This window comes from Pelmatolapia mariae, linkage group LG22 (genome assembly GCF_036321145.2).
Source record: "Pelmatolapia mariae isolate MD_Pm_ZW linkage group LG22, Pm_UMD_F_2, whole genome shotgun sequence".
Taxonomy (NCBI): domain Eukaryota; kingdom Metazoa; phylum Chordata; class Actinopteri; order Cichliformes; family Cichlidae; genus Pelmatolapia; species Pelmatolapia mariae.
Genome location: NC_086245.2, coordinates 22209722 through 22233027, shown reverse-complemented (window position 1 = coordinate 22233027; position 23306 = coordinate 22209722). Strand labels below are relative to the sequence as shown.

General features: G+C 40.1%; 1 protein-coding gene across 1 annotated transcript; it reads left to right on the top strand.

Annotated features, from left to right (window-relative positions):
* The first annotated feature begins 177 nt into the window (after positions 1-177).
* hibadha (3-hydroxyisobutyrate dehydrogenase a) lies at positions 178-22655 on the top strand. The gene is made up of 8 exons (XM_065471108.1): positions 178-307; positions 1964-2124; positions 2259-2368; positions 2539-2660; positions 14077-14210; positions 16206-16282; positions 20794-20950; positions 21327-22655. The coding sequence occupies exons 1-8, from the start codon at positions 238-240 to the stop codon at positions 21483-21485; spliced, it is 990 nt and encodes a 329-aa protein (XP_065327180.1). The 5' UTR covers positions 178-237; the 3' UTR covers positions 21486-22655.
* The last annotated feature ends 651 nt before the right edge of the window (positions 22656-23306 follow it).

Genomic DNA, 23306 nt, shown 5'->3' with positions numbered 1-23306 from the left:
TAACGTAATGATTTTACGTTTTTTTTTTCATTTAGAGTCATGGCAGTGAATGATTGTACAGACTGAAAGAGCATTTATAAGTAAAAGCACAGGATATCCCGCTTTTGCCTCGTTTTCATTGGCTCGGCAAACTTATCCCCCGTTACGATTGGTGGAAAATGCTGTCGATCATAACCCTTCGGCGTAGCTTTCCTGGCTCTGACAGCTGTCACCGTACGAGGTCAAGGGGAAAGAAGTATGGCTTCGCTGTTCAGAGGGTCTCGATATATATGGTTAAGGTGGAATAAGCATGTCGACGTTGCCTTCGGTAATGTATTCGCTTATGTTGACGGGTTTTTTTTCGCACCGTTTCATTCATTTACGAATGTGTGGTCACAGGTAAATTCAGGCGGAATAGTCCTGTACTTGTTAGCTAGCTCGTTAGCCCTCTGAAGAAAGTATGAATACTTAGGTGTTTGCAGTGTGGACGATGTCACCAAGTTGAACATCACTATGCGCAACGAAGACGAGCACACTGAAATAGCAATGGCACGAAAAGCTAATTTTGGACCTCAGTAGGAATATGCGATATGTTGGTTTTAGGTAGTTCATATGAATATTTATTTGCCACTCACAAATCTGCGCTACATAAAAACACTAGCTTCCATTGCATCACTGTTGCAAACACATAATTTGTTCATCGCTCCTACAGTGCAAACAAGACACGCTAGGTTGTTTCTTATGAATTATCTACAGTGACTATTGATTGAAATGATTTCAGTGTAGTTTAGAAGATAACCCATCAACCTCTTTAAATGGGCTGTAACCCTATAAAATTTCTATAAATCCATTATTCAGATAGATTGATGTACTGTCATGACCCAATTAATTTAATAATTGGTGCGCAATTAATAAAATAAATAAAACACAACAACAACAAATCATTCAATAATTTTGTGCAAAAGATTTCTTCACTCCACTTTCTGTTATCTGGTTTATATGTTTCTGAAGTAAATGCCGTTTTAAAAAAGCTTCAGAACCAAACATGTGCTGTACTGTGTTACACCAGCTGAGTGTGCTACCTTAGAAAGCCATGTATAGCAAGCAATACCTGAGAAAGTAACATCCTGTTATAAGTATTAATCTTTTATTAAAAGTTGCCATTTGCAGTTCAGTGTAATGCACTGTGCTATTATACTAATAAAGCGATGCAATATTGGAATAAAATTCAGTGTGTAAAAAAATAAGGTGCTGTCATCTTATACTGCAGAATAAGATGACGCTTTTTTCTGTTGTGTAGTACCTTTTGGTTCCATAAAATATATGGTGATTTTGACATGAGGGATTTTAATTGGGGATTTTGGTGCAGTGGTAAATGCGTGTTTTTCAATATGGACCATAAAGCGTCTTCTTCTTCTTCTTCTTCTTTTTTTTTCTTTTTTTGTAGAGCTCTGATTCATCAGAATAGATATGCCTCTGCATTAGATGTCAGTGTGTCATTAGCACAAAGCTTATTCAATGTTAAGTATCCAGTACTTGAAGTTTGGTCATTTTAGTCCAGCACTGGAGAATACTGTGTCGTCATTTAAGTATTACAGAGAGATGGGAGAAGTTGGTCTCCTGAGTATGGTGAAGACTTGGCTGAACTTAAGCTTTAGGCCTTTCGTTTGTGCTTTTTCTTCCCTTCCTAATCCTGTTGTTGCAGTCTGGTTGGTTCACTGCCAGAGTTTCCATTGTGTTTTAACCTGTCTGGATCTTGATTAAGCTAGAAGTGGTTAATAGCCTGACTGGACTGACTGAGATCAGAGATATTTTTAACCACTTTTAATTAGTTAATTTATTTCTGGATAATGTTAGAATTTTACACTAGGTATTAGTCATAGGGAAATGTCTACAGCACTACCTGCAGTAGAAAGCAGTATTGTCTTCATTCAGATTTCGTGATTTTGCTCATGATTTCAACTAAATCTTGTTTTTACAACAGTATCAACACGATCAATGGCCTCAAAGACACCAGTGGGATTTATTGGTCTGGGGAACATGGGCAGTCCCATGGCCAAAAACCTGTTAAAAAATGGGTATCCTGTCATTGCTACCGATGTCTTTCCTCAGTCTTGCAAGGAGCTGCAGGACACTGGTGCCCAGGTAATAAACTCTCAGTAACACATTGCATTTACACAGGTAAACACTTATTTGTGCAATAATTTACAGCTTCTCTGCGCGACAGTTGACAGGCTGTCACAAAATCAAGTGGGGTATTTTGTGGTGATGGTTTTCAGGTAGTGGACTCCCCAGCAGACGTTGCAGAGAAAGCAGACCGCATCATCACCATGCTCCCCTCTAGTCCCAATGTCATAGAAGTATACACAGGCCCAAATGGCATCCTCAAGTAAGAAATGTTATTGTTGGTGTCTCTGTGATTTCTGTGACATTCATGTATCTTCTCCTTGTATTTTTAAAATCTATAAATGGTAAGTGGAGATTTCATCAAAAAATAGATAGGACTTAGTTTGAGCACCATACTCCATGTGTTCATTTATTCTCTCTTACCCGGTGCAGGAAGGTAAAGAAGGGGACCTTGTTAATTGACTCCTCCACGATTGATCCTGCTGTGTCTAGAGAAATGGCAGTTGCTGCAGAGAAGAAGGGTGCTGTGTTCATGGATGCCCCAGTGTCAGGAGGTATTGTGTCTAACAAATTATTAGTAAGCAAGCACACCTCAATTGGTGTCTTCGATTCTGTAAAGTCTTTCCCTTGATTTATGTGTTTTTGATTTGCTCTTTCTTGACTTGAAATACATAAAGAAAAAGAGAGAAGTTAGTTGGCATTGTGAAAAGTAGAATTAGACAGCTGGTTTATTTATTCAGCTGTGCCAACCACGGTATTAGGCCTGTGACCCTTCAACCTCAGTTCTGAACTGTCTCACACTCTTTTGTATATCTAAACTATTGGACCTTTTGGGTTAATGCTCAGACACGGGTTGTAATTACTGAGCGGGCCAGCCAGTAGGTGCCCTCTTAAGGCTTTTATTGCAGCTTTTGACCAGGGGTCTTAAAGGCAAGGTTAAGGTTTTAAGTCCTCATTATGTTGGCGCTGTCTACTTGTGACAGCTTCTTGACAGAGCACAGGATCGCCAGTCGTCCTTAATGGGCTGAGCTGCAGTGGAGAATCCCATGTCAGGGCTTTTCATGTTGATGGAGCCGTAATGGCGGGTATCCCATGTTAGTGCCTTTCATGTCAGATAAAGAGTCATAAAGAAGAGAGAAACTGCCCTCACATGGAGGACAGGAGAAGAGGAGGAGAGGAAGATAAGACATGAAGGAGATACATCGCAGTAAAACTGTCCATCTTTCTCAGTCTTTCTGTCTTTGTCTCTTTCTCTCTTTCACATACACAACCACAAAGTTCTTCTGATTCAGGTATGCAGTTAAGGATTTCAACATGCTGGCACCCCTGCATGTCAGAGTACGAACTCTGATCACGGTCTGTTTCCTTTTTATTGCACAATCTTTAATTCGTAACCCTGAAACTCCCGCGGTCTCCCATACAAACATAGACTTATCCCATTTTCGGCATGTTTACCAGCTGGCGTCTGCAGCACAGAGCGGCTGCAGTGAGTGAGATCAGAGTCTTAAGCTTGTTACTCTGCCTTAGCACATATACTGTTTAAACACTATAGACAGTGTTTGTGTGCAGTCCCCTGTCAACGTTCTTCCTCTCCTGTTCCTTACTAGGCCTCTTTAACTGGCTTGAGGTGACCAATGATTTACCTGCTACCTAGCAGGTCTCTGCAGCTAGACATTCTTTCCTTATATGCACCTGCCCATCCAGTGTCACATTAGACATTCATAAGTCATATCCAGAAATCCAGGTACTGACTTTAGAGCACAGTGCCAGCACATTCTAAGTAGAAAATTGATGAAAAATGAAGTGAAAATTTTTTGATAATAAATTATAGTTTTGATCCATTTATTTATGCATTTGGTGAGCATAGTCCCCACCAAGGCAAATGCCTTATTTTGCTATTTTAAAAAAGTTTTCCAGATCCACATAAAAATGAAAGTGTCCTTCCTTTACTCATACTTAACCTTTCCACAAAGTTTAATGAAACTCAGCCATGTAGTTTTTGAATAAGTGCATTCAATCTCTACAATCTAAGAATTGTTATTTTCCTGCTGTTGTAAATGAGATATATTTGGTCGGAGACATCTATCTCATCTCGGTGGTGTTGCCAAGCCAAACTTGTAAAGACAGGTTGTGAAAGAATGTCCCAGTGACAACTTGGTAACCAATTTCAGAGAGCTTAACAACCCCCCTCACCCCACCCTCCCAACCCCACACCCCTGCTTTACACACCTCTGGGCAGTTACATGCTCTGTTCCAACCAGGAGATGGCACCCTACCCAAACAGGGCACTGTCATACTTTTGAGTTAGGGGTGTGTGTGTGTGTGTGTGTGTGTGTGTGTGTGTGTGTGTGTGAGTGTGAGTGAGTGAGACAGGGGAAAAATGTGGATGGAAGCGCCTTAGTTCTGAGAATAATTATTTAATATTGGTTATATTGATAGAGTATGCTTAGTAAAAGAAAGATAGTTTGAAATAAAAGTTAAGTGAAAATATGTCATCTGACTTAAAAATCATTCATGTTTTGTGTCAACCTGATAAATGGTATCAGTACATTTAATTTAAAGTACTTCTCACAGTTTTCTGTCATTGAGTATCACTTATATCACGCTATCATTTGAACATGTTTGATCTCACTGACTCAAGGCAAAGTGTTATCCAGTCAGAACTGGTTCAGTTTTCCTCTGAGCACACTGAGCAGACTTGCCGTGATCTGCTGTACTGTTAAACTTTTGCAGACACAGCCTGCTCTTTTTGTGGTTTGAGCATTGTTTTTATTTTTAATGTAGAATTTCTTTTGATATAAAATAAATCCCTTTTCTGTGCTGTGTGAGGTGGTGTTTTTTTACACAGAAATGTGTGTTTGTATGTTGTGTGCGTCACTAGAGGTTTGGCAGGCAGGCGTGGGATCTGAATTGCACAGTCATAACCCTTCTTAAAAAGAGCAGTCAAAAAAACTTTCACTTTCTTCTCATGGGCATCCTGCTGGCTTCCATTCTTGCACATTGACCAACATCTTGGCTTTAGCCCTGCACTAGCCAGCTGTGCAGTGCCACAGCCAGCTGTGTTCTGGTACACGCACACACATACGTGGACACACACACACACAGTGTGTGTTCAGATGTTCTTATCTGCACTCTCTGAACATCTTTTTTTATCCAGACACAATTATATTAACTTACATTGTGGTTCTTTATGCATGCTGATGTTTGCTTATGCACACACAACACACGTCTGTCACTGTCTGGAGTCATTAAAAGCATCCACATGCAAAGTTGACCCACAACAAAACAAGCTCTGATGTCACAGGCCAAGGGTGTTGGCACAGCGATGGCAAAAATAGGAGGTCTGGCTGACAAGCGGTGGGTCGTTAGCAGTAATTACCCAGAATGCCTGTGTTTGTGTCTGTGTGCCCATGGTGGGCTGCCACATTGCTAACGGACGATGGCTTTAAAAAGGCCCTAAAAACCTTTCATTGTGTTTTTCCCAGTGCTGGGAAAGTCAGCTGTCGGTGCAAATGAAAGCAAGAGGCAGCCTAGCTGGTGTGGGACTGTAGGAATTTGGGCTAATGTTGCTTGTTTGCGAGGTCTTATAATTCTCAGCTAACTACCTATTTAGGCTGAGTCTCAACACCACTCTAATCATATCCATACCACATCAACTCAACCTTAGCTTTGCAGTGTGTCATTTGCTGACAGTTTGAACGTCATCCTCCAGCTTGTAGGAGCTTGTTCAAGCCAAGGCTGGCGCTAGTTTGTTCATCAGTCAACACTTCCAGTCCACTAGATCTTCTTCCAAAAAATCAACTTTGACTACGGGTTAAACTATGGTATGCACAAATAATAAAACAGAAAAAGCAGTATAATTAAGATTATTAGCATTTATTAGTTTACCTTTTCCTGAATACTTTTTAATTGTAAAGCAGGAAAGCCTTTTCTCTGGTAATAGTAGTTGGAAAAAGCTTTTCTTGTGCATTTCTTAAGCGAACATGGACCAGAGGCATTACAAATTAAATCTGAACAGTGACTCACCTTGCATGTCAGCAGTTAAGTGAGAAGCGGGCAAACTCCAGTGTCTGATGAAGACTGTGTGATAGAGTTCATAGCTCAGGGCAAAAGCTGGCCAATAAACCCTTGTTGTAATTGTAACTGTCAAAATGTAACACTAATTCCTTTGATCACATTTTACCTATTCAAAACTTGATTTTTGGAAGTTTTCAGCTGTGATACTTGAAATAGTCTTCAATGTGTCATTGTACTTACAAATCTTAATTTCTTTAGCCACATTTATCATAAAGTATGGACCAAGTTGTTTTTTGTCTCTAGAGATTTGCAGAAAACCACTCACTCATTCACTCTAGCTCTCAAATGTTACTCACAGTCTGCTGAAGATGAAATTCTTTGAGATTGTCAGAGGTGGAAAAAGTACAGGCTCTGAAATGTACTCAAAATAAGAAAGTAAAAAGGAGCTCATTGAAGGATAATTTTACTAACCATTTTTGTACAAAGGAAATTGAACCTTGTGCTATATTAATATAATAATACAATAATATTAGTAGATGAGAATACAAATCTTATTCAAGTCCAAATTCCAAAACATACTCAGCTTAAATTTGTTATGTAGAACATAAGCACTGAAAGATCATTTTAAAATATAACTATTTTCTGTAGCCTACTTTGTAGTGGGGGACTTTGCCTCCACAGCTAAACAGTAAAATGAGTACAGTCAGGGGTTACAGTGGGATCCAGCAGGTGGGCGAACACTAAGATCTGTGTAGTGTCTCAGCATAGGGAAAAAAATCACAGCTCCCAATAACTTCCATTGTGAGCTTTAGTAGATTTTCTTAGTGTACAGGCTGTGATCAGCTGACCTGCTGCTCTTTGTAGATTTACGCAACTGAATTCAACAATATGTCAGCAATTTCACAGCTGTCTTGGCTGTTGTCCATCCCTTACATTGGCGCTATGCTGTTTATACTGCCTTTATACTAGAAGGTATACAATTGGTACAAAGTCTAAATTCAGTGAATAAATGTAAGCATCATCAGCTTAAATGCAAATTCATCTCTGCTACACTTGATGCAACCTAAACCTGACCATGAGCACCACAACCACTGTGCACCAGTCCAACACACTGCTTTACTGCGAATTCACCACACTACATATCATATACAAATTCAATATGTGATTAAAATTATGACATTACATGCAAGCTTTAAATTTTTAGTTTATCAAGTGTCACTGAGCAGTCCTTAGCTTTAAATCCTGTCCTGCCCTGTCCTGTCTGTCTTCCTACATTTTTCTCCATCTCTGAGTGAAGTTAGCTCTCTCCCTGGAAAATACAACAGCTATACCTACAACTGCACACAAACAGTTTGTGTGTTTGCTGATGTTTGTTGAGCTGATAGAAATGTTGCATTTGAAATTACCTGACACTTACGACATTACCACAACTTACGAACTCCTGCACTCCTTCCAGTCCAGTTAAACCCTATAGATGATTCTGCTGAACCTTAAGTAATGAGTTTGGGGTTTTTTTTTGAAAATGTAAGGAGTAGAAAGTACATAAATAAAATGTAAGGAGTAAACATAAGTTGTCCAAAAAATAAATACTGGAGTACAAATACCTGAATACTCTACTTACATAAAGTAACAGAGTATTTGTGCTTTGGTTCTTGGAGATTAATTGATTAATGACATCTCCAAAAACAAGTCTATTTTTGTTTTAAACAGTTGATTAATTGCATAGGCAGCTATGTTGGTAAAATTACCAACTTTCGTTAAATTTTGTTGCCTGTCCCTGAATCTGATTGAAAAATCTAGCACTGGTATCTGTTAATCAGTAGTAAGCAGCTAACATAGATTTGTAATCACTCTGCACCATTTCACTGTTGTGTTGCCTTACAACTTTCAAAAGCTTACACTATATGTTTGTATTTTCTGTCTTTGTTGAATTGTTTTTAAAGCGTTTTACACTATATATTTATGCATGTATATTTAGTGCTGTATTTTTACAGATATTTCACTCTGGTATTTTGGAAAAACTGGCAAAAATCTAGAAATGCGACATAGTGTGATAGGTAGAACACTAATTGGGTAGCACTTGTGTCTCTCATTAAAACCCAGTCTAAATGTTTTCGTGAAACCTAATCCAGTCTGGGAATAGAATTATTTAAGAAGATGAGCCTGAAGGTTGGTGGGGACTCTAAGACTGAGTTAAGGAATCAGGTTGGACAGGCAGGGGGTGGTGCTGTCGCAGTCTGTCACGGCTAACCAGTACTAGAGAGTGGCCATCGTCCAAAGACTAGATTAGCATAACAAGCGTCTTGCTGACAGGCCCTGGTGACATGGAGGGGGAGTAAGGGAGTGTGTAGGGTGGTAAAGTGACCAGGCAGGGTGATGATGACGATGATGGAGCGGTGGTGATGTGGGGGTTCTAGCCTATGCTCCAGATGGAGGTGGACCCACAGCAGCTGGGAGACTGGTTCTCACAACTCTGCCCCTGTGTCATCTGCTGTGGACGTGAGCGTGCAGACAAATAGTCAGCTGGTCTATACGTCATACAAAAAGTTTCTGTCCATCAAACGTAGCCCAAACGTCGCACTGCATGTCACTCATCTACACGTGAATTAACATTTTGTCTGTAGAAAAGTGTGTGTGTGTGTGTGTGTGTGTGTGTGTGTTTCTGCCTGCTAACAGCCTAATTGAGGATCATTATTAACTTGGTCTATCCTAGATGAGTCTCATTGGGCCGGGCAAAGGATTGATTGTGGCTCTCTCTTGCTTGCTCCATTCTGTCACTTACCATTGACCAGGTACTCCCCTCTGGAAAAGATCAGTTACTGATGATGATGATGGTAATAATGGTGATGATCATGATGAGGCCTGACCTGATGGTAAGTGGGCAGGCACTGCAAACCAAATTCTCAAGACTGTCGTAACTTTACATGCAACAATTTTGTTCTCTCAAATTTTTTCCCCCCAAACCCAAACTTTTTGCAGTCGCCTGCTCACACGAGGTTCTCACACAGTATATGTGTGCAGGAGTCAGTTCTCATGGGGCTGTGCTCGTTAAGTGGAGCTGATAAAGTGTCTGTTTTTAACACAACAGAGTGGCATTAGTAAAATTGGCAGCAAAAAACTGTTGAAACTGCTGATTTTTTTTCCTGCCGATGTGGGCTAACGCACACCCTCGTCCCATTTCACTTATTTACTCGATATCCGTTCCACCTTTTACGGGAGCCCATTCAGGGTTTTAATTTGTTTGAGAAAAAGATCTGCTCTCGCGTGTAATTATGATGGTGGATCACGTGAGGCTGCATTGTTGGCCTGTAAACATCCTACCCCACTGATTTTAACTCTAAGCAGTCAACTCTTATTCATTTAAGCCTGTTACTCTAATAAGTGTGAAGGCACTTTTCATTCTGAATTATAGATGACTGCGGTTGTGCCAGAGTAACTTTGCATGTGCATATAGTTAAAGACAAACAGTCTAGTCTATTGCCAGTGCCAGAGTTTGTTTACACCAAGTACATTCAAACCCGGAGGTGTGATATGAAGTCTGGCGTATCCTTAAAGCTTTCGTGGCATTCTTGCAGTAAGAGCAGTTACATTATCATTTGAGGAAATTGTGTGTTTGGTGGAGCTCTAATGATATTATAGGTGTTGCCTTTGCTCCAAGTGTTTTTCCGTTTAATCTCTCCGCGGGGAAAAAAAAAGCAGGCTTGTGGAACGTTGTCAAATGCGTCATTCATTACCAAACACTGGGAACATCCCTTCTTGTGTGTGCATGTGTGTCTGCCATTTTGTGTTGTTTGTGTAGCCTCATATTCACAAATGTAGTTTAATTTAAACCCACCACCAATAAAAAGTGGCTACTGGTTTACATGCGGCTCGTAACTCCGAGACGGAGCCTCAGAAGCTCCAACTGACGTCTTACTGGCGGCCAACTCTGAGATCTGCACCTGCCTCTGATACTTGCATACGTGCACAGATACTGCGTGCACATGTGCACGCTCATTGTCACTTGCTTTGTACTTGCACGCACCACTTCAAAAAGAGCTCAGTTTTAAAAGGCTTATATGGCTGTCATGAATTGCTTTGGTTGATTCTTTCGTGTGAAATGAAAGAAGTGCTAATGAACTTAGCATTTACTACAAACAGCCCAAACCAGAGCTCTTTCTCTGATCTTCCTTTGCCCTCACACAAGTAGTTTCAGTCTCTTATGTTCATGGTTAAAGGCTGTCATCGAAGCCTGCTGTTGAGCATCTGTCCTAACGGCGCTTGATTGCTTGCTTATTAAGTAGTCTTTGGGTAATAGAGGATTTGAGATAAAGGGGCTTGCATGGGCCTCACAGACACTCAAATAAGCACATTAAATGTCTTGCCCTTCCATCCTTTCTACAATGCTTTAAGAGACACTTTTTTTCTCCTTTCATTCAACCTTTTATATCAGAGTCAAAGTTAATAGTCCAGCAAACTTCAGCTCGGTCTGAGAATATTTACTTTGGTTGATATTGGGGAGAGGAGGTAAGCATCCACCACTCTGTCAACCCAAACATGTCCCCTGGATGTTGGTAAGAGAACGTGACCGAGGAAGGTGGTGGTTCTGCTTCAAGGGAGTTATTTCCCAGGAAAGTATTACGTACCAGTTTGGGAATAAAGATGAACATGCCACTCTACAATTTTTTGGGAGTGCTTGAAAGAGTTGACATTGTGTATTGTTTGTAGCACTCTGGCATAATTGTGTATGCCTCCATTTATTATTCAATATATAGTTGCTTTGCCATTCCTTGTGGATATCTTCTTAGCATCCTCATCCCTCCATTACTGTCTCTAGCCTGAATCTTCTATCATAGGCGCCCCCCAACCCCACACATATACACACACCTTCTCTCGTTCCCCCTAGGGGGCGTTGTGTAGTTGTGCAGTGCTAATGATCCAGGACTGTCACTCCCGCTGGGATGGATGAGCCAGCATACCCGGCGCTCAGGAAGCCTCATTAGGATTCTTCTTTAATCCGTCTCTGACAGGACCGGCCCGAGAACGGAACGTCCCCTCGCACATACACCACACACAATAAATACCCTTTGAAAGTACATTCAGCGCATAGACACAATATTAAAATCACACTTTATACCGACATACATACAGACACAAATGCACTTCAGCCCATGCACAAAGAATGGACCCACTGATACCCACACAGTGTATACACACAGTAACACACACACATACACACACTGTTATGCTAATGATGTGTTATTCTGCTACAAACAAGGATCTTCGATCATCCTGGTGTCACTCCTTATAGAAATCCACTACACATCATAAGAGCTTATTATGGGTGATTAGTTAATTTGAGGGAGGGATGCTGGGAGGTAAAAAGAGAGAGATCATTTTCCTTCTTTGCTGTCATCTCTGCACCGCTCTCTGCTCGTACTTCTTTCTTTATCCCTCTCTCTTGCTCTCTTTTGGCTCACTCGCTTTCTTTCTCTCCTTAGTGAGATATATCGATCAGCACGTTGACTGTGTTATCAATAATCTCCTCTTTAGTCGTCCGCAAACAGTGATCTCCACTAATGAACCAGCACAGTCGTCACACTGCTCTTTCTCATTGTGTGTGTGTGTGTGTGTATTTGTATTTGTGAGGCTCAGCCTGCAGCACAGAAACTGCAAAATGGGATGGTAAAAATATCAGAAGAAAAAAAAAGTGCTGGTAATTGTACTTATTATTATGATTATTATTATTCATGTATTTATTTATTTATTTCCATTACTTTAATGAAAATGTGAAGAGAGTTCTGTGACTTCACTGCACGCCACACTGTTCACTATGTGCTTGATACTGGAGTAAAATCCAGTTTCCATTTTTTTAGACTAAAAAAACTGAGCTGTTCTGCCATTAAATAGAAACTTTGTTACATCAAATACAACTTGAATCAATTATGCTAAAAAGAATTCAAGCAAATAAATAAGAAGACATCAAATAGCAAGAAGGGAAAAAAATCCATCATGTCTGTGGACCATATGTGTGTATGATTGGTGTGTGTGGCGGCCGTATGTTGAGCGCATGTTAACCGTGGTCCGTATGCAGCTGCTGCAGCGTGGGCTTTGGGCTTCATTATGTGGCTCTAATGACCTTCTGACAGCTCATCACTGACATACACATGCACAGACACACACATACAGTGTAGTGGCATGATCATATATGTGACAACAGCACAGCCAATTAAAGAAGGTGGGGGGGGGATATTTGAGCAATGGAAATTTACTATAAATCCTGTCTTTCCTCTCCTTTCCTTGACTCTGCAGTGACATCTAACAATTAGATTTCAGCTGCTTTGTCCCCAGTAATTCCCTTTTAATTATTAACACCGACATTATTAGGCTTTCACTGTTAAGAAGGCTTTCATTAAGGGTGGATGGCCCCCGTAAAAGACAGTCAAACTACATATCCTCATTCTACACTTTCCTCTTGGTTTCTTTTTTTCTTACAGAAAAAATAAATAATAACATATTTTTTATGCTGCTCTATTTGAGTTGAGGTTTGAGTTGTTTTTTCTTTTTTAAATCTACCCTGCTAGAGCTTTCATCATTATGGGCTATGCAAAGTCATTGTTACTGCAGACATATACAAAAGATGTCCTTTAGCATTGGCCCAGTGTAGAGGTGATAATGAAGTGGGTCTCGCTCCTGTGAATTTGAAATATTTAATCAAAGCATTTGCTGAACCTAACCAAGGTTTTTTGATGTGTGCATTTAACAACACAGCTAATGAAATTGGATGTAAAGTTTGGGGGGGGGGGGGTTGGGGTTGTCTCCAGGTTCACAATCTGGTGATTTAGGCTGTCCCAAAAGCATAAGACAAATATTAATAATAATCAGCTTTAACTGCATAGTAGCCAGTCACATAGTTTTTACTAACCATTTTTTAAGTTTAAGAAAAAATCTGGTGCAACTTTACAGATAATGTTTCTAGATGGTTTACAGACAAATTATTAACCAGTGAGATGTTATTATTATTATTCCATTATTATAACATTTTATAACATGTTTCTCACTTACATTTTATTAAACGGAAAAGAATCCTGACTAAATTCTAATTATATATTAATTTGCCGTTTATTAACAATGATTGTTAAAAAGTACTTCCTTGGTATTTTATTTTCTACTTTGCGTGTGTGTATGTTTATCCCGCCACTCTTAGTGTGACACCTGCTAATCACTGAAGCATACAGGGAAAGGAGCCATTGCATAAGAGACTCAGACCGGCTGGATTCAGCCTACTCTGAAAAGAGGTTATTTCAGCATTAAGGACCCTGTGGAGAGGGTGGGGTGTGAGTCAGTGGGGTGAGGTTGCCTCCTACAACATGGCACGCTCCTTAAGCCATCAGGCACGGGGAGGGACGCCTAATTGAACATGATAAAGTGTAAAGTTAATTACCCCTCACGCCTGTCAATGATACCCACATGAGGTGGGGGGCTGGCCTCAGGCACAGCTGCTCGTGTGTCCGTGTGTGTGTGTGTGTGTATATGAAAGAGAAGGGGTGACAAGACAAAAGCCAAGGGATCCCATGAGAGTTGTGCAGTGGATGATGGCAACAATCGGCTTTTAAAGATACCTCTGTCCCTCTGGTACAGCACTACTTAACACGTCTGTCCCACTAAGAGTTTGGCATACACATGCACACAGAGAACAGAGCACAGCTGACCTTTTAGACACAGTTGGTAGTGTTAAACCAGTCATATGGCTGATATATTATGTCTCGTGTGGAAAATTCACATATTTTAGTTCAACACGTATCCACACCTGAACTTTCTGTTCCACCTTTCATTAACCATTTCATGTGTTTTGCGGGTCTGCACATATGCGTTGAACTTTTAAAGACCAGACATCAATATGTGAAATGTGTGTGTCTTATCAGTGATGTGCTCACCTCAGTTAATGTTAATATCAGCATGTGGTGTGTTTAGGTGTTGGAGCTGCCAGCATGGCCAAACTCACCTTCATGGTAGGCGGAGTGGTTGAGGAATACAACGCAGCAAAGGAGTTGCTCACCTGCATGGGAGCAAATGTTATTTACTGCGGACAGGTCGGCACTGGACAGGTAATAAGGAATGTCTAAACATAATGATTGCGTAATTACAAACAGCATTTCACACAGGGACATAGATTTGATGCCTCAACCAATACTTCTAAGACACTATGGCCAAAATTATAGGACACCAAGGCAAAAAATTATCAATGGAAAAGTGTGGACATTTGAAAGTCTGGTCTTTTTCCGTATATATGTTTACAATAGCTTCCAAAATTTGAGCAGATAACTATATAGTGAGATTTGTAAGTTTCTACTCATGTTGTGCTTTTTGCCAGAATATGTAGTTATCAGTACATATAATATTTGCTGGAGTATATTGGAGACTCTTTAGAACCTCCAATTAAAACTCTTTAAATAATAGCTCTTCCAAAAAGTTTTGCAACCCACTGGCTTTGGTTCATTTTTCAGAAGTCAAACACAACTTTAATCAACTATTAATTTCACGTTTCATAAATCCCAAACAAACCTTACCTGAATAGCTTAACGAGATTCAGATTTCCAATTGTGTTTCACATTTCAGGACCATGGACAGCACACAGTGTTTACTCCAGATTTCTGATGTTGCTTTAAAGAAAAACAAAACAAACAAACAAACAAAAACACCAGCAACAAAACTTCTATCAACTTTATAAACAGAATAAATGTAGGCTATAATAGCCAAATTATGATTTCTTATGATAACTCCTATAATTATAGAAGTATCAGTTGTTTCTGCTGCATATAGCATCATCTTGCTTACAGTATTGTTACAAATAACCTTTGTAATAATATTGTAACATGCTGGACTATGCAATTTTGAAATATCGTGCTGTAATTCTTTCTTACATATTGATGGGTCGAAAATGCACTTAAACAATTGTACCTAATTTGACCAGAACCTTTCTCAACACAAATTTCCACTGTTTAGCAAATCTGACCCCATAAATGCTGCAGCATTAATAAAATAGTTTTATAAGAACATGACTTCTTCCATATTATTACAATTCCTCCAGTAATTTATTTTCATAATGATTTATCCAAAGGTTCTATTGTATGTATATTCCCTATGTCATCTTAGATGAGTGGACCAGTCCTGATGAAACTCTGCATAAACATTTCCTAAGATGTTGCATCTATATGGCATATACAAATATTTTATACAAATCCCACAATTATATATATCCGTACATTTGACAGCTCAATTGAGCACCAAATGGCCACCTTACAACTGTGTTGTTGATGTTTAGTGTCCACATACTATGTTTGTTTACTTGCACATTCTACATTCGTTAAACTACGTATTTTCACAATCAGTGCAACTTTTTAATCTTCCTGGTGATGCTAAGCATCCTCTGATTATGAATATAGTTATGTTTTGTAGATAGAGGTGGGCTACTTCAGAATTTCTTCATTAGCTACATGTATGGAGATTATTCCAAGTGTGGCGCACCCATTTGGAAGCTGTTGTTGAATCTAGGAGCTGTCATTGCAAGTGAAACAGACCGTCTTTAAACTGCAAATCCTACAGAGAGATGGCAAGAACAATAGAAGTGAGAAACTCAACAGCGTGATGCATTCTGAGGAAAAAACAACAACATGCTAGTAACCTTGGCAGCATAGGAAGCTCTGGACATCCGCTGAGGACAATAGTGCTGGTTGGTTGCAGGATCCTTTCCATGGTTGAGAGGGAAAAAAGCCTTCAGGACCAAATCATTATTATTATCCTAGTTATCAACCATAACAAAAGAAATGCCAGATTGGATTTGACCAAAAAACATCTAAAATGATAGAATATGTTGCATTTTCTTGAAAAGAAGTCTTAAAATAATTGAAATGATCCCATTACTCCAAAGATGACCATTAAAAATGTACCATTTAAGGATTAGTGGCCATAGAAGTGTTTCACTCGTCTGTTCCAGAGTCAGATCATCTGAGATTTACTGTTGTGTGTTATATTTTGTTTTGCAGACTTCATCATTTACATAATAATTCCTTTATAAAAATCTTTCTCTCACACCCTTCTAGGCAGCTAAAATCTGCAACAATATGCTGCTGGCGATTGGGATGATTGGGACCGCGGAGACCATGAACCTTGGTATCAGGTACTGTAAGCAAATGATCTGCTATTAGATAAAATAATAAGGAAGTGTATGATCAGTGGATTCATTTACATGGGAATGATTAGTGTAGAGATAGCTGTCTGTGGGTAGCACTAACACAGGGATACATATGAGTTCATTATCAAACATAGGTGTACAGGGATTTAGTACATCCAGATCCAGATTTCCTTATTGTTGTTGATGAATTTGCAAAAACGAAAGAACAAGTACAGTGAAATTACAAGGGCATATTTTGAGGTTACTACCTTTTAGCCACACATTAACTCTGCTATTATTGCTGTTAGATATAGTTGTCACAGTAAGGTCAATTACTATGCCAGTGATGTAGCTGTAGCTGTAATTTACTACTACAATACAGGTTTAGAAATGTGTGGGTGCATGTGTGTGTGTGTGTGTGTGTAGTTTATGGGAGTGTGAAGGGGTCAGCCCTGCCCCAAGTCAGAGCCGCCTCTGCTAAAGCGAGATGGATGAGGGGGTGGAGCCACATTGTCTGATTTACATTTGCTGATTGAGCTCTCACCAGAATCCTGCCACACCTCTGCTACTGAACACCACCTAGAAAACCCATCATTCATCATTCCTCCTCGTGACACAAAGCTTCTTTGGTCAGGAGGCTGAGGATGATGGGAGGTGAAGTCCGGTGGATTGCACTGCAATCTTATAGGACTAGAAATCATGTGAGGACTTAAAATGCACCACAGCACCCATACTTTGTTTTGGTCTGTAGAATTTTTAAGTGCAGCTTGCGTACAGGAAGCTTATACATCAGTTTTTATAGATTTTATACTCTTTTCAGATTTTATATTCTGTTCTATTTATGCATTTTCCTTGTCAATAATGGACTGTTTCTTCTGTTTACTGTCTGGCTATAATGCGATTTTACGGCCTTTACAGTGTAAAATGGTATTTGCATCGAGTTTTCTGCACGGGTGTTCATGAGTGTCCATGAATTCCTCTTTGCACAGTGCAGCTGTGTTAGTGCGACTGATTTATCTGTGCTGAGACAGAGGAGGAAAATTGGCATGAGCAGTCGAACATAAATCCCCTCACTAGGCCTCTGAAATATGGAGGCATTAAGGGAGCAACGCAGATTTACACATTGCCACACTGTCTCTGAAGCACACACACACAGACACACAAATTTACATCCAGATATACTGAAGGCAGCAGTTTTCTACCACTACAACTTCTCACAATTCACATCATTATAATGTATTCCTATAACAAAAATAGGAATACTAACTACCGCATCTCTTCACTTTGACTGTGAATTATCTTCATATCTTTTCAAGACTGACCCATATTCAGTCTTGATTCCATTTTGTGTGTGTGTGTGTGTGTGTGTGTGTGTGTGTGTGTGTGTGTGTGTGTGTGTGTGTGTGTGTGTGTGTGTGTGTGTGTGTGTGTGTTTCAGTTTCCCCCTCTTCTTGCTAGCCAATCTCTGGGGCTTTATTAGAGGGCTTGACAAAGACTGTCATCGTTTAGAGGGAGCCCACACCCGTAAATCTCCCATGCTGCATTGCGGCCCAGCCTCTTATGCAGAAAGAACGCTCTCTTTGGTGCATGTGTGCAGACACACACACCGACACAATTCAAGACAAAGGAGGCTAAGCACTCACAGGCAATTTGCAGGAAAACGGCAATAACATTTTATCATGTTGGACTTGGGCCTGATAGAGCTGCCCTTTCTTTAATATATGTGTGTGTGTGTTTCCTTACCTGTACATGCAGGCAGATACACACACACACACACAGAGTTCTGTTCATGGAGCTAATTTGTTGATCTCAGATGGAAGCTCGGGCCGTCTCCAGCAGAGCGTGACGTTCTCTTAGTGCAAGGAATGGCCACGCATGACAATTATCAGCACACACACACTCACACACTCAAACACACTCTCCCATGCAGACCGTTCCTTTCTATGTATTTTCAATTCCTTGCTTTTGGCTTTTCCTTCCCATCCATATTTGCTTTACATTCTTTATTTTATTATTTTAATCCATTTTTTTCTTTCTTTTTTTTGGGTGCCTGCTGTAATATCTGAAAGCAGCCAAGCAGTCAGTAAAAGAAGGATGAAAAGCTGCAGAGAGTATCATAGAGCAGTGGAGAGGAGCAGCAGTGATTTTAATGATACATATGAAGATAAGAGTAGAGACGACTGGCCCATATGACGCTCATATGACACTTTTACAGTTCACCTTGCAAACCTGTGTGTCTGCGCCCATTCATGCGTACAGATACGCAGTTGCCGATGCCCAAGTTGGAGCACACATATTTGCTCCTTTGTTCTTTTTATGGGGAGAACAACAGGCAAATCAGAGTTTATAACAAGACCCTTTTAGCAGAGAGACAGAAATAGGTTCACCACAACATACATGAGCACAAACACATCGCTCCCTTCCTCTCTCTATAGTTGAGATGAATCGTGAGCATATGTTCAGATGAAGATTAAACTCGCGTGATAAACGCGCTTGTTGCCTCTATAAATGGAATAGTAAGTGCTTGTGTGTGTGTGTGTGTGTGCTCGTTAGCTCTTTAATGATATATTAAATGGGGAAGAGGCTGGGCTTCCTCTCTTGTGGCGTCTGATGAGATCGAGAAGCTAATCATAATGAAAGAGACGGTTAATATCAGCGCTGCAAATGAACTCCACCTGCTAGAGCTCCCAGGACATAAACACCCTCCCCTCTCGTTTGAATCTCCAGCGCCATCTCTCTTACTGTATTTTTTTCTTAATTTTTTATTTTTCTATCTGCACCAGCATTACACAGCAACACCGTTCATGTCTGCTTATCCATGTCAATCTTGTTAAAGCGTGACATGTCCTCTTCTCCACGCAAATTACCGCAGGCGAGGAACAACACCACTGCGTCAGCTAATAACCGCAGCTGAATGTGAGTGTGTGCGAACAGTTTGTCGTGTGTGTCTCTGTGATGGGAGCAAGAGGGGAACTTCATTGATTTATCGTTAACAGAGGACAACAGCTCCCCGTCAGCGTCTATGGCCGCTATAACAAACGATCTGCGCGCTCGGACGCGCTTTATTGTAGCTCAGCCAGTAACCTTTTCAGCTGCTGACCCAGAACACAGGGAGGGGCTGCTTGCTTGCTTGTGTGTGTGTGGGGTGGGGGGGGGGCTTGTCCGATGTCAAACATATGTCCCCATGAGTCCTTAGACAGGAAGGTGTCAGCATGGAAGAGGGAGGAAGGGTAGAGGGGAAGCAGGATGGCAAGGGATGCTTACAGACATAAACTAAGAAAGCTATCATGAGCTAGACTACCATTAAAAAAAAAAAAAAAAGAAGAAGAAGAAAAAACCCAGCGCGTGCAGAACCACTCATGCCACACTTCCAAAACTGTTTGTTAAAAAATTAGGGAGTCTGAGCGGACACATAAGAGATGAAGGGGAGAGGAAAGGGGGAGGGAGAGACATGGAGAGAGTGTAAATGCAATTCCTTTTCTTAATTAGTTAGTAGACAGCTAATAAAACTGCAGCAGTAATGGCAGAATGAGAGCCAGGTGGAGAGAGGGAAGGAGGGAGGGTGCTGGCCTTAAAGACCTATGATAGTTTAATAGTCATATTGAGAGCAGAATAGAGTTACAGGCCTGTAAGTAACAGTAAACTGAGGCAGCTAGGACTTGATGTGGTCAGCTTTATACTGGCCTTAAAACCATTAATATGGCATGTTGAACGGTCGACACAGACGCCGTCGTTACACCCTCCCTGCTCGGTTTCACTCATTGCTTCTGTCTGTCTACCCTCAGTCTCTTTCTTTGTCTCATTTGCCTTTGGTTACTTCTTATCATAGCCCGGAGGTTTGTCCTCTTGCATATGAAAGTAGGTTGCTGCAAAATGGGGCAGCAGAGCTAAGAATGTGCCTCTGTGTGTGACAGCGAGGTTTATGGCTCCCCTGTGCTGCTTAACCACTTCTCCTCCTCCACTTTCTTGAAAGAGGGATGAAGGATAGATGTAGTGGTAAACATCAATACTGCATTAGCCGGCATTACAAAGCCTTCAGCCATTAACACTGAGGAATGGTCACAGTGAGGCATAAGGTTCATTGGGGGTCACTACAATCACCAGGCACCCCCACACCCACCTTTTGCCACATTTCTTATGTCCCACTGGTCCTCTTCATCCCAACTCTGTCCCATTTCCTCCCTATATTTTGCATAACTCCTTTCCTTGTTTGTGCCTACCATTTTTTAAAGTTTTCCTCTCCATCTCATTCTAAGATGCTAAAAGTTTGAAAGTAAAGTAATTTTCTGACTTTTTTTGTCTGAAACATATTGTAATAGTAGTATGGCATTTTGAGTTTCTTTAAAACCACCATATTTGGTGTTATTTGGGCTATTAACAGCTAGAATTGTTAAAACTGTAATTTAGTTGCAATGTAATTTAGTGTTGTACACCTTCAGACAAATAAAACCATTTCACATGTGTCAAAGACAAATAGTCCGAAGAACTTATTTAACTCTATTTTCTTCTTTTTGCAGACTGGGTTTGGATCCCAAGCTGTTGGCAAAAATCCTAAATATGTCCTCAGGTCGTTGCTGGTCCAGCGACACGTACAACCCTGTCCCTGGAGTAATGGAGGGAGTTCCCTCTGCCAACAACTACCAGGGCGGCTTTGGAACCACACTAATGGCAAAGGTACTAAGCCTGTGTTCTGGTTGTATTATTTGTGATTCTTAATGTCTGATGTGTTTAATAATCAGTTCATCTTATCAATACATAAACTGATAATGAAAGTGTTCTGAAATCCAAGAATCTGTATAGAGAATTCTTGGGTTTTTGGGTACAGTGGGGACGAAGAACCCCCCTTTTAACAGGAAGAGAATTGTCAAGAATTTTTTTTTTTAATCCAGTATGTGCTCATCATCTAATGAGGCAGACATTTCTTCATATCCTACACACTAAAATAAAGATGTTTCTGAAAACCGGTTTTCTTGAGCTGTTCATAGGATTCGTTTGCACCTGTCACTTTTTCTGACTGCTTGTTCCTCTCTTCTCATGTCTGTACTTAAAGGATCTTGGTTTGGCGCAAAACACTGCCACCAACACTAAGACACCCATCCCTCTGGGTTCCCTCGCTCACCAGATCTACCGAGTCATGTGCTCTCGCGGCTACGCTAATAAGGATTTCTCATCCGTGTTCCAGTTTCTGCGTGAGGAGGAAGGACAATGAATGGAAGGGGAGCACACTGACTCTGCTGTTACAATACACAAATACACATAAATGCACATCAGAGCTGCACACACCCCTGTGCCCCTTATCCCAGTATGCTCAGGAGATGCTAAGGCCTTGCAGTCGAGCACAGACCTGCTACCCAGTTTTCATACCATTTCGACCCATGTCCCCCTCATTACATTAGCTAAATCATATTTTCACTTTATGCTCCTCTGTCTATATGGAGGAAATCATAAAACTGACTCTGATCAGGCTTACATGTAACAGTGAAAAATATATGTGGTTTTCAGGGTAATAAGTAATAACTGAATTAATGTAAAAGCATGATTATGTTCTTTTTGGTTTTGTTTTATGGGGATTTGTGCTGTTTGACTGTTACCCTATTACCCAAGTTACCTCAGCCTGTTTATATTAAACTATAAAGGTCAGAAAAAAATGGTATGGATTCACATAATAATTGAAATTTAATTGAAGAGTGTGAAGAGGTTACTTCATACATACCAGCACTACATGTAAGGTTACAAAAATAAGCCACACTTTTTTGTTCAAAGTTTACTGAGTTTGTTACTTTTTTGTTTTTTTGGCATTTTATTTCTCCTTTCATTATTCAGTACTGCATTTAATTCATTTTTTTACCTCATGAGTACACTAAAGTTGCAGTAAATCTTCTGTGGTACACCATTCAAGTATTTCCTCACTTTATCGACCAGTTCTGCTCTACTATACTGTGAGATAAATATCTGGTTATTTTTGCACCATGTGCATCGCAGTGCGATGTGCTGGGCTGTTTTGATACAGTCACAGAATCTCTTTAATGTTACTGCTTTTCTCTATCTGCTTATTGAGCCACTGAAGTATTATTTTTGTGACCAGTGCTGTTAAAACTTTTTCTAATCACTGCAAAATGTTCTGTCAGGCACCTTCTTAAGTCCATATTTCTCCTCTCTCTCTCTCTCCCTCTACGCGTGTATGACAATCTGTGTAAAGTCAGAGAGGAATGATTCGTCCTGCTCTGTGCATAATTCATATTGTTGTGTAGCACTGAAGAGGAATCTAAATGGACTGCCATTTTTTTGTAGTAAAATTCATTATAAGTCTACAGTTTGTCTTTGCACTGTGAATCAGATCCAGTCACACTGTAGCCTAAAATAAAAGCTGTTCCATGTATTCAGTGTTTGTACTTAATTGTAACATCATTTTTATTTTTATTTTATAGAATATCCTCAACCTATCAAACTAAATCTCAAACTAAAGCTCAAATGGCTAGCTTCATTTTGAAATGACTGACATGCACAAACTATGAAAATAGGCATTCCTGATATTAATAGAAGTAATATTGTTATTATTTTATTGAATATAGCGTTTTTACACTAAGAAAGAAGCTCAGATGTAATATTACCTGATAACTGGAGATACTCTTGAAAATCTTGACTGTCCCACTAACTCTAGTCCATTTACCATGTTTTATGTTAGTTCTTATATTGGGTTTTTCTGCTCTACTAAAGCACTCAAAGCACTTTATACAACATCTCTCACCCATTCATACCCAAGTACTTTCTATCTCACATTTGCACACACTGACACTCCAAGGAAAAATTGAAGACCAGCTTAAAAACTCGGTATCTTGCCCAAGGATACACTGGCATGCAGACTGGAGCAGCCAGGGCTAACTCTTGACTCTAATTCCCAGAGGATAATATAAATATTGGTAGTTATTTAGGTATTCATCACTAACAAAAAGGTTATTGCATTGAATCCTGACAGTTATGTGAGTGCTCGTACTAAATTTAATGACAGTCTGCCCTGTTGTGATATCAA

Coding starts and splice junctions, on each gene's coding strand:
- hibadha (XM_065471108.1), top strand. CDS start 238: ATGGCTTCGCTGTTCAGAGGGTCTCGATATATATGGTTAAGGTGGAAT. Junction 2,369..2,538: donor GGCCCAAATGGCATCCTCAA/GTAAGAAATGTT, acceptor TACCCGGTGCAG/GAAGGTAAAGAAGGGGACCT. Junction 14,211..16,205: donor GACAGGTCGGCACTGGACAG/GTAATAAGGAAT, acceptor ACACCCTTCTAG/GCAGCTAAAATCTGCAACAA.